Source organism: Carassius gibelio, chromosome A20 (genome assembly GCF_023724105.1).
Source record: "Carassius gibelio isolate Cgi1373 ecotype wild population from Czech Republic chromosome A20, carGib1.2-hapl.c, whole genome shotgun sequence".
Classification (NCBI taxonomy): Eukaryota; Metazoa; Chordata; class Actinopteri; order Cypriniformes; family Cyprinidae; genus Carassius; species Carassius gibelio.
Window position 1 is genome coordinate 25982917 of NC_068390.1, and position 17890 is coordinate 26000806.

Here is a 17890-nt window from a genome sequence, read left to right on the forward strand (position 1 = left end):
ACATGGCACTACAATAGAGATTAGTAACGGCTAATGAATTAAACACAGAGATCAGCTGAAGGAGCTTAGATTAGATATAAGTGTTTCAAGGAATATTTCACCCAAAAATAAATGTACAAAATCTGTTGTTATTGATTCACTCTCATACGCTTTCAAACTTCCCCTGCAGCAGTGAGCAAGTGATGATTTGTATTAAAGAAACAGATGACCCAATCATTTATGTTTTTTATTTCTTTCCAAAAATATAATACTTTATTTCTTCTGCTGAGCAGAAAAAGAAGATATGTTAAAGATGAAGAGCCAAACAGGTGACTTCCAGTGAAAGTCAATTGGAGCCAACATTTGTTTAAATATGTTTTTATGAAATGACTTCTGATTTCTCTCATTTTTTTGATTTGATGTTCAGCTGAATAACAAACACCAGAAAGTCCCGAATCAGGTAGTTTCTCTAGTTTTAGAGATACACATGTACCGTTTACACTTGTGACATCATAATGGAGATGAACAAACCAAAATGATTTTTGAACAAACTTTTTTTCCAGTCATTTAATCATCTGGTAGAACTGGAAAAAATGTCTACGTAGTAGAAAGCTTACAATTGCAAATGAAAACTGAAGTTAAGCTAAATATGATGAAAAATGAAGTCAAAGATAATTTCATTAAATAACATGTAAATCAAAATAGAGTTTGCTTATGTAACAGCAACAATACAAAAGAATATTAAATAACATTGTAAAGGATAGTTCACTCAAAAAAGACATTTCTGTCACCATTTACTCAGTTAATAATCAAATTAATATTCAATGAAAGAAAGAAATTTCTGTCCCTCTGTTTAAAGTCAAGGTAATCAAAATATAGAAGATCCAAAATGATAATAAAAACTTCACAAAAACAAACCCATATGAATGGAACGGTTTAATCCAAGTCTTATGATGAGATACAGTCACTTTATATGACGAACTGATTTACATCTAAACAATGATCGACACATACTCATATGCTAACACGGAAGCGTTACGCTCAATACATGTGTGTTTATATGTGAATAAAAGCCTAAATAAAATATTTCAATGGAGAGACAGAAAGTATTAGGCTTCATTAAGAAAAAATTAAAACATAAATGTAATTTTTGGGTAAACTATCCCTTTAGAGGGGTCATGAACTGCTTTTATAGTACTATTTTCTGAGTGCCACTTGTAATGTTATCTAATAGTCTATCATCAGAACACTCTGTTTGAATCCTAGACTGTAAAAAAGATAGACGAAGCACCTTCCATTGAAGAAAAGTGAAGCCACCATTGTCCCAATAGGGCAAGGCCATACTGAGCTGATTTGGGACCAGAGTCTGTGAAGTAGAGAGTGAAGTGGAGACACGTCCTGTCTACACACAGTCGATCGCAAGCACAACCCACCAACCCTTTATTAAATAAGCCTGACAGGTCCAGTTTTTGTCTGCTGACTGTTGTATAAGAGTCTTGTGTTAAAATAAGGTAAACGGAACTTCAATCTCTTCCTGAAGAACACGAAAAAGTCAGGTGGTGCCTCTGTTCGCTCAGAGAAGCTGTCAGTCTCAGCTGTCAATCATGATGTCACACTCCCGTTTTCACAGCATCACATCATAACTAAAACCAAACTTATTTAATTAATGAACACCCTAACTTACATCAGTGTGTACTCACTGCTCTGGGTGTGTGTTCACTGCTGTGTGTGTGCACTTTGGATGGGTTAAATGCAGAGCACAAATTCTGAGTATGGGTTACCATACTTGGCTGTACAGTATGTCACGTCACTTTCACTTTTTTTCACTTAACAGGCAGTGATGTAGAAACGGTGGGAGGAGCTAAACAGACAGTAATATATATATATATATATATATATATATATATATATATATATATATATATATATATATATATATATATATATATAACCACACTATTACACACATTCCACAAGCTGTCGTTCAAGATACTGTATGATAAGCTTCAATATAAGGAGAAAGTTTTGAGTTTTAAAAATTACTGGATGTTTTTAGAGTACATGACCTCTTATATGTCAAAAGACCAAAGGAATTTCGATTTCTCAGTTCATGACCCCTTTAAGAAAAAATACAGTTGAGTTTTTGAATGTGCAGTTTAAATGCATGTAAATCTGAAACCACACAAAATAATAAACCAGAGCGTAGCAAAGAGGAAAAAAAGAGTGATTTGATGGCTATTTTACTGAGTGAGAGGGTTTTAAAGGACCAGGATGTGATCAACTAAACAAAAGCTCCTTGTTCTCCTCTCTTCTCCAGCTCTGCTGTGAAGGAGACCAGCTCTCTTCTCTTTTTCTGCTTCTGTTTTCTCTCATTGCTTATTTATATATTCATCTAAATATTTCCTTTGTAAAAATGTGAATCTGTAGATGTGTAACAGCTGATAGAGCGTTCCTTTAGCATTCCCACTCATATCAGCAGCTCTGCTCCAATATAACATCATATCATAAACATCTACAATAATATAACGCACAAGTATCTATCTAATCAGAATACACTGCAACTTTTAAACTCGTGCAGTAGTTATCAGCATGTTAAGCGATGTTGGATAATGAGAAACAAAGCTGATTTTATTTCTGCAGCACTATAGCATCCGCAAATAGATGTTAAAATAATGTATTTATACACTGTATAGCAAATTTCCTCAAAAGTTTTAGAAAATCTCATAAGTGTCTTAAACTCTGCTCAGATTGGCCAAAATCCTTGCAATCAAAAAATCTCTTATCAGATTCTTCCAAAATCACGATGATGTGATCTTTATAGGGATATGCAATGCCCATGTCATTATACACATTTGTGTCCTCATAAACCATACCAGTACACACACACACACGTTTGTTTTTGTGAAAAGTGGGGCCATCCCATAGGCGTAATGGTTTTTATACTGTACAAACTGTATATTCTATCTCCCTTCACCAACCCTAACCCTCACAGGAAACTTTGTGCATTTTTACTTTCTCAAAAAAACTCATTCTGTATGATTTATAAGCGTTTTGAAAAATGGGGACATGGGTTATGTCCTCATAAGTCACCCTCTCCTTGTAATACCTGTGTCATACCCATGTCACAGATACAGAGTTGTGTCCTGATATGTCACAAAAATATGCCCACACACACACACATGCACGCACACACACACACAGGTTTCCATGTCTCATAGGCTGTTTCAAAATCCTACCCCTAACACAAAACTTTCTGAATTTTTGGATTTTCCAAAAACTGCATTCTGTAAGATTTATAAGCTCTTTTTCTCATCGGTCCCAAAAAATGTCCCCAGCAAGGTCCAAATTTACAGGTTTTTCTATCCATACAATATAGGAAATAACAAGACCACACACACACACACAGTTCTGTCATAGACATAACAACCCAAGCACGGGATGTGCTCAGACACAACTCACCTCTGTGTGTGTGTGTGTGTGTGTGTGTGTGTGTGTGTGAGGTGTTTTGATAAAGTGCTCAACATATGTTATGTGTCTGTGATGGTATGCGACACTTATCAAAACTAGATCATTTCATTTTCTGAAGAAAATGTGTGTAGTTCTTACCTGAGCAAGCCCACTGCAGCAATGCTTAGTATTTCAGAGGTTCATACGCAGTTGCAGTTGTGTTCTGTGTGGTTGCCAGTACATCGCTGTTTCTAAGCGACTGCTTACTGCTCAAATGAGTCCCTTCTCTAGTCAATATTCTGGTCTCTAGATAGGGCTTCAGAACATCCTTCAATGTAGGGTTTTCACCTGTTTTCCAGCACACCTCTCCTCAACAAGACAGATGATTTTAGGAATCATTCACATACAGTAAAGGATGATTTCAGGCTTTGGGGTTTATTCCAACTCCACAGTCATAAATCAAACCCTATATATGAACAGTAATGATTGTGCTGCTTGATTTGGCAAACACTGATAATTAATAGCACAATAAAGATAAGTATGTATCTGAGAGAGGTCCAGATGTGAAAAAGGGGCTTGGTGTTTGGGTAAGGGGGTCTTTTCTACAAACAGAAGGCAGTGGTTTCATGTTCCACCTCCGGAACAAAGATCCTGAGAAAACACACACACACACACACACACCTCTAACCTCTAGGCTTTCTGAATTACCAAGGTTTTTAGAGCTCCCCTCATCTCAGCTAAACTCTCTCTGATTTCAAGCATTTACTCTCTTCCAGCAGCGAGATTTTTCCATCTTGGCAGCGAGAGACTGGACTCGTTTTGGTGACAGATGAAAAAATACAATCAATTTTGCCAAAAATATTTACACTTTCACAGACAGTCCAAATCAGAAGCAGGGTTACTATAAAAAGGCATTTTCGTTAATTTAAATAAAATAAATGTTAATAGAAAAATAAAATATATTTTACAAAATGCAACGTCTTTATCATTGAAATTCAGTTTAACTAAATATTAAACTGTTTAACTAAATATTAAACTGTTTAACTAAATATTAAACTAAGTACTAAAATAACAAAAAAATTAAATACATTTATTTTGTATTAATAAAAACTAGGCTTATATGAAACAACACTGATTTGAAGCGAACCCTACTTACTTAATTCATATTCCAGGTATTTAAATAGTGCACATTATTAAACATTACACAAATATTTAAACAACAATTTGATTATATTAAATTAAATTATACATTTTAATTTACACATTTATTGTAATAAATTATTATAATATATAAACTGTTTTAATTCATTATTAATTCACAAACCAAGATTCAGATGCATAAAATTAAGTTGTGCCCTATCCTTACAACTAAGTATTCAATTTCACTTGGAAACTTTTTTGTTCTGATATTACTACTTTTTTTTTATTATTATTATTATTTTACACATATCTATCAGATACTCTGCTCATTCCTTCCGTAAAACATTTTTACAGTGAAGAAAAGTAGCTTAGTGCACACTTAAAGGCTATTTCATGCTGACTTACAGACTGAAGCACATGAACGACAGTACGACGGACAGACAGACTGACAGACAGACGTTCTTCTCCTCGTAATGGTGTACTGGGATCATCAAACAGTTTGACCTCAGTTGACCCCCTGACCCTTTAACAGCCACACATCCCATTCAGCACCTCAGTAAGCTCCGCCCACAGCTTTATGAGCACGTTCACTGTAGTTAAAACACACACAATGAATCTAATTGTGTGTGTGAAGCTAATTAACCAAGATATAAAAACAGCATACACACAAAGGCACAAAGTTCCTGTAGGACAGATGTACAGGCCTGTTGCCTGGCAACAGATGCTCCGTCTCTATCAACAGATGTCAAGCACCTGTCAATCAAACGGACATTCCAGAGTGTGTGAGTCTGTCAGAGTCACAGGACAGTCCCGTGTGACCCGACAGAACAACAGCTCTGTGTGTTCGGCTGAAAAGAACCAAAAATCTTCCACTGATATGTCTTGCGTTGACAGGACAGTGCAGTCATATTAGGGTGAACCTCACAAAAGCAAGTCCTGCTCGTATTTCATATAAGAACTTTTTCTTTTGTATTATATAAATTAATTTCCCTCACAATTCTCATTCTTGTAATGTGTCCTGTTATTGTGGTTTTCCTCATTGATGTTTACTGAGTCTTGTTACTTTGATATATTTAAACCATTCTTGCAGATTTGTTTCGATTTAAATCAGCAGAAATTAAAAGGCAGAACAGTAAATACTACCAAATTTTTTACAATTTAATTAAGAAATCTTTTCTTCGCATGAAAGTAATGACACACAGAAATAAGTGCAAAAATAGACTCGTTTTTTTATTTTATATATAAAATATATATGTATTTAAATCACCAAGTTTTGTTTAAAATTTTTAATAATAATAATAATATATTTTTATGTCTATAGTTTTTATGACTATATTAGTTTTGGCTATTTTAGGAATTGTTGTAGTTGAAATAAAGTAAGCTTATATTCTTTTATTATAGTATTTTATTTCAGTTAATGTTTATTTTATTTCAAGTAATGAAAATGTTTTAGTTTTGCAATAATAACCCTGAAATAAATAAATAAACTAACAAACACACTCAGACTATAGTTATTATTATTACTATAATTATATATATATATATTTTAAATATCCTGACATGGCTTTAACAGGTTTTGTGAGATTCACCCAGTAAGGCTATCTTCTATAAACCTGTTTTGAATCTGTTTGTATTGTGTAAAGCAGTATACAAATAAACTGTCAATGAAGGTCCAGTTGTGGTACTCAAAGAAACATGATGTTTATTTCCCATCCAAAGCAAAGCTGTGCACATTTAAGTGAATTAAGAAGAAAAATGCAAACAAAATTATATTAAAAACAAACACAGAATGCAATCACATACTGAGATCTGTCTTCACTCAGCGCATCACAACTGTTTCTGGTCAATTCATCTCTGTTATGTCCTTAATGTCTTCACTGACCAAACACAACCTCCATAAACTACAGGGAAACTAGGCCTATTCAAGCAGTGAAGATGATGTAGATCTTCTCATCGTGCTTCAAAAGACATAAAACAGTCTAAATATGCACAGCAATCAGTGTTCATGAAATCAGTGCTCAATGCATGAAGCATGCATATTTAATATACAGTACAAAGGGGCTCAAAATACATTATGTTGCTTCAATTTATCGTTTAATAAAATTCCAAATTGTTACTCTGATAATATAATTAGGCCTATATAAAGCAAATTTTATGTTTATTATCTGGAAAACAGAAGCATTTTCGTGAATTATTCACTCTTTTGGATCCACTGTATATATTAACAGTGTGCGCTTTCTCTTAAATCGAGTCGGTCACGGAAGTTCCCGCGAAAGAATCTGTTACAATGTTTCTATTTCATATTTAAGTTCCCGCGAAAGAATTTGTTACAATGTTTCTATTTCATATTTAATTTCCCGCCAAAGAATCTGTTACAATGTTTCTATTTCATATTTAAGTTCCCGTTAAAGAATCTGTTAAAATGTTTCTATTTCATATTTAAATCTCCGCGAAAGAATATGTTACTGTTTCAATTGTTTCAACACGCATATGTCATATCAAAACTTCAACAATGCATGAAAAAAACAACTTTAAATAAATAAAAAAATGTCAAAATGCGAAGTTAAGAATTTCGACTAACCGTGTATTTTATTCTATTGAAATTTTAAACGGATAAATGTGATACATATGTGATAAGGTATGATTACACAAACTCTTGTAGGTGATGATGGTGGTTAGTACCTGAGAACTCTTGTGAAGTCTTAGTGAAGCCAGTCAGACACGAGATTCCCAACAACAGCAGTGAATATGAGACATCAGGGAAAAACATCCTTAAATGTCCCATCAGATCCGATGATTCCCGAGAGGATCAGACCGCGGGACGTGGAGTGATGCCTGATTCCATGACTCCAGTCTGGAGACACGAGAGAGAGTGAGAGAAGAACAGCACAGAAGATCTGAGACAGAGATAGAGTGTGTGTGTGTGTGTGTGTGAGAGAGAGAGAGAGAGAGAGAGAGAGAGAGAGAGAGAGAGAGAGGGAGGCAGAAATCCTCATGGTCCCAAAGTCCCTGAATTTCAAGCTCACTGCTGATGATTCGATTCAATTCATTAAATCTTTAACGGTAACTACCAATATACTATTGTATTAAATTTTATAGTAACAAAGTGTTTCATAATAATATCAAAAGATTCCAAAACCAAAACATTTGAATCTTAAAGGCACTGTAGCCTACACCTAAAACAAGATCTACTCACCGTCAGGTTATTCCTATCCCGTGTGATTACCAATTTCATATACATATATATATATACATACATATATATACATATACATACACACACAAACACACACACACACACATATATATATATATATATATAGGTTCTGTATGCCATGCAATGTTTAAACCGGACACACAGGTGTTATATTGTATTTAATGCTGTCAGGAAGTCATTGTTTTATAACCCCTTGTTTAAAGTAATTATTTTACACCGTGATAAATGACTGTAATCGTACTGAAGATACCTAATTACACTCAAAATAAGGGAAACGACAAGATAACCTACAATAGAGACTTCGAGTAGTATACAATAGAATATTATAGAACACTGGATAGAAATGTGATCGCAATACCAGACTACAATGACAAACTCTCCGTTTCTCCAGAGCTTTAGAGACATCTGCTGGCCAGTATGAAGAACTGCAGCAACTCCTCTTCATCAAATAAAACATTTGATGCACTTACATTTCTCTGCCATTTCTATCAGTTTTCAGGGCATCTGTTTCATTTTACTGTATACTGTCTTTATCACCACTGTTTCGGTTTCATGAATTCCTTGTTTCTTATTATTGTTCTACTGTTTAATTTACCAGAAAAGCCTATGTTAGGGCATGCTGTCACAAAAGGTCAACATGTATCATTAGGAACTTCTATATCGGTTCATGTGCAATAACAGTGTAATAATACATTTAATAGCTTTTTCTTGCAGTCAAGATTTTAATGTTTGAGTCCATACAACAACTGACTTTCAAAAACAAACACCCTAAGAAATATTCTTGCAGTAGAAATTACAAAAACATTCCTGTAGCCTGAGAACATAGGCTTGAATGAGCATTGCACACTCCAGTACTCACCTGAAGAGCTTGGGGTTTGAACATTCACACCTTCATTCATGCAAACAGACCACAGAACCCAGAGCTGCCATCTCAGATGTATTTAATAAATTAAAACAAGGTACAAAAAAGAAAAAACCTAATGTACATTTGTCTCTGTCTCTCCCTTTGCTCTCACTCTGTAGCTCACTGGTAAACGAACATGATAGAACAGCCCTCGGCCACTGATTATGACACATTCTGGGCCCGTATGTAACACAACACACATGCTACATGTCGGCTAGGAGCGGGGCGGAAACGAAGAAGAGAGAGAGAAATGTGATATGTGTTTACAGCAATAGTTCATCGGAAAAATGCAAATTTGCTGAAAATGTACTCACCCTCAAGCCATCAAAGACACAGATGAGTTTGGTTCCAAACAACTGCTAAAAACATCACAACAATCAAAGTAATCCACACCACTCCAGTCTATCATTTAATAACTTGTGAAGCAAAAATCTGCATGTTTAGATGCTTTACATTAAACATTAAACTGCCATTTCTGACCAAAATACTAGCCCTTAATCCATAATAACCCAACAAAATTTTTGAGTGTTTTTACTTAAACAGTGCTTGATCTGAAGAAACAATATTATGGATAGAGGAAACAAAAGTTTAAAGTTAAAAATGCCTTGATGGATTTGTTCCTCACAAAAATGCAGCTTTTCACTTCAAAAGTCATTTAATGATGGACTGGAGTGGTGTGGATTACCTGTGTATTATTGTGATGTTTTTATCAGCTGTTTGGACTCTCATTCTGACGGCACCCATTCACTGCAGAGGAAGTGATACAATGCTACATTGTTTCTTGTGAAGAAACAAATTCATCTACATCTGAGATGGCCTGATGGGGAGTAAATATTCAGTACATTTAATTTTTAAGCTATTTTGTGTGAACCATTCCTTTAATAAATTTTCAAATATAGGTTGTATGCATGCTGGGACCATTATCTGTGTGCAGGTACGTTCTTTTAATGAAACACAAAGAAGAATTTCTAAAGAAACATTTACAGGTTAGGAACATCATGATGTTGGGTAAATGATGACAATTACATTTTTTTGACTGAACTATCTTAGTGCTTCGCTCTCTCTCTCTTATTCATTGCGTAACACCCAGTATCTACTAGTCACCAAATATGCTGCTAACTTTCAATATATAGATATTATAGTTTCAAAAATTTCCACAACATTTTGGCAGAAACGATCGTTAGAGGTTAAACAGACAGAGATATAGAGGACCGATCTAAAGCCACAGAGAAAAATCAGTCTGTATTGGTCCCTCTCTCTGCTAGCAGCACACGGACTAGTCACCCCACAGTTTACTAGATTATGTGTATTTATTTATATATGTTTTTTATTTCAGTATCTTCAAAATAAAAATAAAAAACATTCAACTAACATTATTTCTTTGTTCAAAAGGATGCAAATCATCACAAGCAAAACAGCCCAAGAGCCACGGAAGATCACACGTGGGAGAATCAAAGAACGGTTTACAGCGGACATGCTGTGAGATGTGGGGAGGGGAGATGTCGCCCGTTCAGAACGCCCTACAGACACCCCAAAATCCAATGAGAGAGTGGTTGAGAGAGAGAGAGAGAGAGAGAGAGAGAGAGAGAGGGAGCGAGAGAGAGAGAGAGAGCGAGCGAGGACAAGTTGGAGGAAGATCCCGACTCCCAGATGGTCAGTTCTGAGATGGTGTCATTCGCATCGCAGTGAGGGTTTCTGGGAGTTGCTGTTTTTGGGTTTCCTCTCACTCTGTGTCTGTACCAGTCGCAGATCAGTAGCCCGCGGCGTATTCAGTTCCGTGAAGGCCGCGGCACACCAGGGTGAACTCCTTCACAATGTCTTTGACTCGACGCTTATTCAATCGCTCCCTGAGAGGATGTGGAAATAAATATCATCAACACATATATTAAAATAATAATACAATGAACACCTTATAGACATTTACAATGCTACAAAAGATTTCCATTTCAAATAGATGTAGTAGACTCATCAAAGAATCCTGAAAAATGAAAAACGTATCAGGGTTTCTACAAAAAATATGAAGCAGCACAACTGTCTTCAAATGTTTCCTGTGCATGTGGAGGATCATGTGACACTGAAGACTGAAGTAATGATGCTGAGAATCCAGCTTTACATCACAGGGATAAAATTTAATTATAGAGACAACATTTCTATTACTGTTTTTACTGTAGTTTTGATCAAATAAGTGCAGCTTTGGCGAGCATTCTTTGAAAATAATTGAAAAATCTTTAAAAAAAATGTGTATTGTTAATTGGAATCAGAATCCTAAAGGGCTCCAATGAATTTGTCTTGGTGACAGGAGCTTCCAGAGCAAAGAAAAAAAGTACAGACATAGTGCAGACATGCATATAAACTGACATGCATACAGTATATAACAGTGTTGGGGAAAGTTACTTTTAAAAGTAATGCATTACAATATTGCATTACTCCATAAAAAAGTAACTAATTATGTTTTTTATGGAAAGTAATGCATTAGGTTACTTTTGCATTAAGTATTTTAAAATCTGGACAGAGCTTGCCCGTTTGTTTTTAAAATAAAAAAGTTATGTTTTTGGCAAATATAAAAAAGCCTTTTCACACCAAAAATGAAATGAATACACCTAAAAGTAAATTTACGTCCATACAGTAGAATGCAGAAGAAGAAACTTGAACACTTTTTTTTTTTTTTTAAAGGGGTGGTGAAATGCTATTTCATGCATACTGAGTTTTTTACACTGTTAAAGAGTTGGATTCCCATGATAAACATGGACAAAGTTTCAAAAATTAAGTTGTACGTTTGAAGGAGTATTTTTGTTCCCAAAATACTCCTTCCGGTTTGTCACAAGTTTCGGAAAGTTTTTTTCGAGTATGGCTATGTGTGACGTTAGATGGAGCGGAATTTCCTTATATGGGTCCTGAGGCACTTCTGCCGGAAGAGCGCGCGCTCCCGTATAGCAGAGCACTGAGAGCACAACAGACTTCACTGATCAGAGCGAGAGCGTCGCGAAATGTCACAAAAGAAGTGTGTTTTTGGTTGCCAGGGCAAGACAACCCTGCACAGATTACCAAAAAAAAAAACAGCATTAATGGACCAGTGGATGGAGTTTATTTTTACTGAGCATCAACGGAGTAGTGCAAGTGTTTGTGTTTGTTCCCTGCATTTCGCAGTTTGACAACGGATTTGCGTATTGTTTATTTCTTAAGGTTGATGTAATCCCAACGAAAAAGGGTCACGATCGTGTGTTGGAACCGCAGGCGGTCAGTAAAACTGCTTCAAATATCTCTGCCTCCTTGTTAGTGCGTCCGCCTCCCATGCCGGAGATCCGGGTTCGAGCGCCGCTCGGAGCGAGTCGTTGCTGCTGCTGCTCTTGTTCAGTTTCAGCCTCGGGATCTGATTCTGGATCATAAATGAATGGCTGAATCTCACGTTTCCCTCACAATAATGTCACAGCTTCCACATGCTCTCAACACAAAAGCCTACTGGCGCTCGTGATTCTTTAGCTCCGCCCACACGTCACGCCTCCAGCCGGTCGTGTTTTTCCGGGAAAAATCGGTACAGACTATCTTTCTCCTATGAATATAATAAAACTAAAGACTTTTTGGAGTCATGAAGGATGCAGTACTACTCTATAGGTACTCAAGATTAACAGGATATTGTGTAGGTCAGAAGCAAAGACATTGGTTTATAGAATTGCATTAAATACATAAAAGATATTGGTTTTGTTTAACATTTTATTATTGCAGGTTTGCATCGAATTCAGAGTGGCATTATTTGTATTAATTTTGAGGAATGCAAAATCTGTGTGTGTGTTTTTTTTTTTGAGTGAGATGAATTAATACATATTCATATTTATTTCAGAGCTACAGTAACAGATTTTTTGAATCTCAACACGAGGACAGGAGAGCTGTCAATCAATAAATGTAGTCACTCAGATATCTCACGTTACCCCCAACACTGTACAATAAAATGAAACATAACACTAATAATATTCATCTATCCAGAATGGTCAAATGGTAAACATGAACCCATCTCACCGGAGCACCTGTTGGCTGAATGTGTCTTTCTGCTCGTCAGAGACGCGTGAGGACGGGAAGCCCGGTGAGCGCAGAGCTTCTTTGAGCCACACCGTCAGCAGAGCGAAGCAATGCTTGTTCAGACAGAAGAGCACCTCTGCAAACTGGTCCATCAGACCGCGGGACGACTGACCACCGATGGCCTAATGAAAGAACTGATTAGTCTTTCTTTTTTTTTTCTCCATTACTCAACAACCACCATATCTTGTGCCCCTCTGGTGAAAAGTTGCAAGCTCACCTCCAACACAGCCAACAGGAGGAGTTTACCATCTTCCTGCACGACCTGACCAACAGGAGGAACGTCTGCGCAGTGTGATATTAGTTCCGTCTGCAGTCAACGCAAATAAAGGGACAATTCAATATTACACATCACTATTGTTCACAAAAACTGGGTAAAGTTTTGTGAAAGAAGTCTCTTACGCTGACCAAGGCTGCATTTGTTTGATCAAAAATACAGTAAACACAACAATATTGTGAAATATTGCTACAATTTCAAAGAACTGTGTTCTATTTGAATATATTTTAAAATGTAATTTATTCCTGTGATATAAATTCAGAATGTTATACCTCCAGTCTTCAGTGTCACATGATCCTTCAGAAATCATTCTGATATACTGATTTTTCTGCTTAGGAAACATTTCTGATTATTATCAATGTTGAAAACAGTGCTGCTTAATAATTTTGTGGAAACTTTGGTACACCACAGAATCAAAAGTGAGGCCTTTATAATGTTTCTTTAATAAAATTATACTGAAACAGATGCATCATGGTTTCCACAAAATATGAAACAGCAAAAACGGTTATTGTTAATTAACATTAATGATAACAACCATTATTAATTATTGAGCACCAAAAATAATTGATAATACTTGAGCAGCAATCAGCATATTATTATGATTTCTGAAGATCATGTGACACTGAAGACTGGAGTAATGATGCTGAAAATTCAAATAAATAAAGCAGTTACTTTAAATTGTAATCATTTTTGGAAATGCTACTGTTTCCTACTGTTTTTCCCATCAATAAATGCAGTCTTGGTGAGCAGAAACACTGTAATTATTCCAAACATTTGACCAGTAGTGTACTGTGCTCTTTGTGTGAATAATAAGTAAGGTTGTTGTGACAGCCTCTAACTTACAAAGAAAAGGCAGGTAGATTTGACTGTCGGGGCTTCTGGGAATTTCAGTGACAGCACTCCTACAGCCGAAACACAGCGGCATTAGAGAATACCCTTTTTTAAATATTCCAGAGATATTCACACATATTCATTCATGGTTTCAACATTTTAAACACTTACCACAGTGAAACACTGCTTTCACATCAAGACTCCCTGATAAGAATAAATCGGGCTTCCGTTTGAGGGCCTACGAATCAAGACAGAGCCAATGAACAAAGCAAATGATTCAAACCCCGCCCCTGGAACCATGTCAATCACTCCTGTGCCCCGCCCACCCTCCATCGCTCACTCCCTACACCTGTCTAGCTCTAGAAAATCAACCAAAGATACATTTTCAATGAAAACAGATCAGGTAAGTAAAAAATCAACACCAAAGAAACTAAAATACTGAAATTTAACTCAATAGAAACTAAAGGTAAGATGGATTCTTCTATGTTTAGCGTTCTCACTTGTTTTTCTTCTGTTCGATCACTACTTTCTCTGCTCAGCTGGACTGAATGCAACAGAAATCTAAGTAACATGTACGATAAAGACAACTGATGCATTAAGAAACTCATTGAGGATGAGAGGATATTTGAGAGACAGACAGAGAGAGAAACCGAGAGAGAGCCTCATGAGAAGACATAAACCAGAGAGCCAACTCTCAATTCATTGAGATGAATTCATTTAGGCTTTCTTTGGGTTTTGGGCTGGAATGACACTGAAAGGAGTGGTAGGGGTTTGTGGGATCTTGAACCTAACTTTTTTTTTTTGCAAGGATGCATTAAAGGGGTCATAAGATGCTATTTCAATTTTTCCTTTCTCTTTGGAGTGTTATAAGCTCTTCGTGCATAAAGAAGATATGTGAACTTGCAAAGACTCAAGTCTCAAATTAAGTTTCTGCCATGCCACCCTTCATTTATTTTGAAAGATGAAACTCCTGATTATGGAAAAGAGCATTACATTTCCGATGAGTTCTTGCGGTGATCGGCCAATCACAATGCACTGGGTCAGTTGGCCAATCAGAGCAGACTGCGCTTGTCCGAAGGAGGGGCTTTGTAGAAAATGATGTATTTGAGAGAGGTGGGGCATATAAAAATAATATGTCTTTGAACATTAAAGCATGTCAACATATTCTGTTACACCAAATACACAAAATAATGATTTAAAAAAAAAAAAGCATCATATGACCCGATTAAAGACATTTATAAAGTGAAGATTGTGATTTTAATGTTGTTCTTTTGAACTTATTTATCAGACAATTCTAAGAAAATGTATGAAATGTTTCTTGAGCAGCAAATCAGAATATTAGAATGATTTCTGAAGGATTATGTGACACTGAAGACTGGATTAATGATACTGAAAATTCAGCTTTAAATCACAGGAATAAATTACATTTTACAATATATTCAAACAGAAAACAATTGAATTGTATAGTATTTAGGGGTGTAACGATACGCGTATTCGTATTGAACCGTTCGGTACGAGGCTTTCGGTTCGGTACGCGGTACGCATTATGTACCGAACGGTTCGTTGGACTAATTAATTAAATTTGGAAAATAAAAAAGGTGTGTGAAATATAATGTTATGCGTTCAACAAGGTAGCCCAATAACCCAAACGACGTAACAGGCAATGCCCCTGACACCCCCGAAGAAAAAAAAACACCAACTTATATGTTTATGTTAGGCTACTCAGTCAGGCGCTCGCTCACTCAGTACGCGCTGAAGGCTCGGTACGGAGCCCCGCACGTCACCTGTAGGAGAGAAAAAACATCAATCCGTGGCGACGGTTTTGCAATCCGTCCCCTCAATTTATAAACCGTGCTCATGAATTAATAAACTGTTCACTCGGTTTAACAAATCGTACCCAGGATTAACAAACCGTGCCCACGAATTCCCAGTCCGTGCGTTTAGATTGTGTAAACCGTACTCTCGGTTTTTGAATCCGTACCCACGAATTCATAATCCGTGCGCACGCTTTCGCAATCCGTTCCCTCGGATTTGAAAACTGACACGCATTTTACACTTAACAGTGAAACATGCATCTAACTCCGGCAGGTGGGGTGAGGTGGGTGGAGCTTAGTATAATAAAATCACAAAAATAAGTCTTCATGTTAAGAAAGAATTGTACACAAGCATTTCCAAAACTGTCCAAAGGTTATTTAAAAATAAAGCAATTCACAAATTATTTTATGACAAATATTTTTACTGTCTTGTACTCATTTATTTAGCCTACAAATTAAAATTATAAAAAATAACTTTATTTTTATTTGTATCATTATTATATATTATTAAACAGGTTATGCATAAGAATCTTTTATCCAAAATAACTTACAAAAGAGGAAAAAATTACTCCAGAGTCAGTCACAATGCCAGGTTTATTGCACAATAATAATCAAGTGCTATTATAGATTATCAGCAATTGAACAAGATTTTAATGCGCATCTTTCTTATTAAATCTTTGTATTCCACCTCGTACTACACTTGATAGAGAATCACTTAAGACACTTTGCTGTAAACCTATTCCACATAATAATATTCAATAAAACTGTATGTTAACACGTAGGAGTTTGCTGCATGAATCCGTGAGTACGGTTTACAAATCCGAGGGAACGGATTGCGAAAGCGTGCGCACGGATTATGAATTCGTGGGTACGGATTCAAAAACCGAGGGTACGGTTTACAAAATCTAAGTGCAAGGATTGGAAATTCGTGGGCACGGTTTGTTAATCCGTGGGCACGATTTGTTAAATCGAGTGAACAGTTTATGAATTCGTGAGTACGGTTTATAAACTGAGGGGACGGATTGCAAAACCGTCGCCACGGATTGCTTTTTTTTCTCCTACAGGTGACGTCCCGGGCTCCGTATACGGACATCACCGCAGCGAATGGTGCATTTACGTTATAGCCGCGGATATGAGACCTTACTCTGTAGTGGAAAACGCAGGTTTTAAGAACATGCTTAATGTAATTGAGCCCCATTACAATATTCCTTCACGAGCCCATTTCAGACAGACCGTAATTCCTGCTTTGTTCCAAAAAACATAAGCCCAAATAGAGAACCAATTGAGTAAAAACACACTAAATATAAAGAGTTATAGAGTTCCATATAAAAAGAGTTACATCTTTGTATTTGTTCATAACCACTACAACAATATTACATTTAATTTTTAAAAAAAAAATTATAAGGAGCTATTTTTGTTTTATACAGTATGCTGCTAAGAAAACACCATAGAAGATGGGTAAAGAATAGCTCCATCATTGTTCAATGTAAAAAAAACACATACTTTGTTAGTTTTAATAAATAAAACATTTTAAAAAAAATCAAGGAAATTTATCTGCCAATTTTTTCTTTTTGCTGTATCTAAAACGTACCGAACCGTACCGAACCGAACCGTGACATCAGTGTATTGAACCGAACCGAACCGTGAATTTTGTGAACCGTTACACCCCTAATAGTATTTCACTGTAATTTTGATCAAATAAATTGACCAAGTAAAATAAATAAATAAATAATATTTGTTAGCCATCCTTAAAATTTTCCCACAATAACATGTTAACTTCCTTTAATTCCTTTTTAAAGGAATGTAATAAACAAATAAAAGTGTAAAAATTGGAATATACCATTTTTATTAATGACACTCACAACGAAATATGTGCGTATCTATATAAAGACACAGAGGTAGATCATTACTATTTACTCATTTTATTTATTGTTCTGTTTATTAATAAATTGTATAGAATCTCAAACATGTCTTATCTATATGCTTAACATAATTTATTTTAAATTACTCAAAATCCTAAAACTTGTTTTAATTTCACTTTTTAAAATTTAGATGTTCAGTATTCTCACATTTATTACTCACTTCTTATCTAGATGCAATAGCAACAATCAATGTGTCCAAAGACATTAAATCCAATTTAGTTCGACTACACTGTAAAATAAATGTTGTGAAATGCAACACTATCACAGCCAAGTTTTGTGTGTAATAAA

At 35.7% G+C, this 17890-nt stretch overlaps 2 protein-coding genes across 3 annotated transcripts in view; both read right to left on the bottom strand.

Moving 5' to 3' along the window:
• The window catches only part of LOC127939023 (protein eva-1 homolog A-like), a 36050-nt gene extending 28598 nt beyond the window's left edge, over positions 1–7452 (bottom strand). The window contains exon 1 of the mRNA XM_052536001.1: positions 7249–7452. Coding sequence (XP_052391961.1) covers positions 7249–7351 — 103 coding nt within the window. The 5' untranslated portion in view covers positions 7352–7452. The remainder of the gene's footprint in view (positions 1–7248) is intronic.
• A 1255-nt stretch (positions 7453–8707) lies between these two features.
• The window catches only part of LOC127938594 (importin-13), a 34714-nt gene continuing 25531 nt past the window's right edge, over positions 8708–17890 (bottom strand). Inside the window, exons 17-21 of one of the 2 annotated variants that reach the window (XM_052535307.1) lie at positions 14038–14104; positions 13879–13937; positions 12979–13068; positions 12702–12883; positions 8708–10534 (exon numbers count right to left, since the gene is read on the bottom strand). In XM_052535307.1, coding sequence (XP_052391267.1) covers positions 10438–10534; positions 12702–12883; positions 12979–13068; positions 13879–13937; positions 14038–14104 — 495 coding nt within the window. In that variant the 3' untranslated portion in view covers positions 8708–10437. Of the gene's footprint in view, positions 10535–12701; positions 12884–12978; positions 13069–13878; positions 13938–14037; positions 14105–17890 lie in introns of those variants that run through there. The other variant, XR_008148744.1, reaches the window with a different exon arrangement.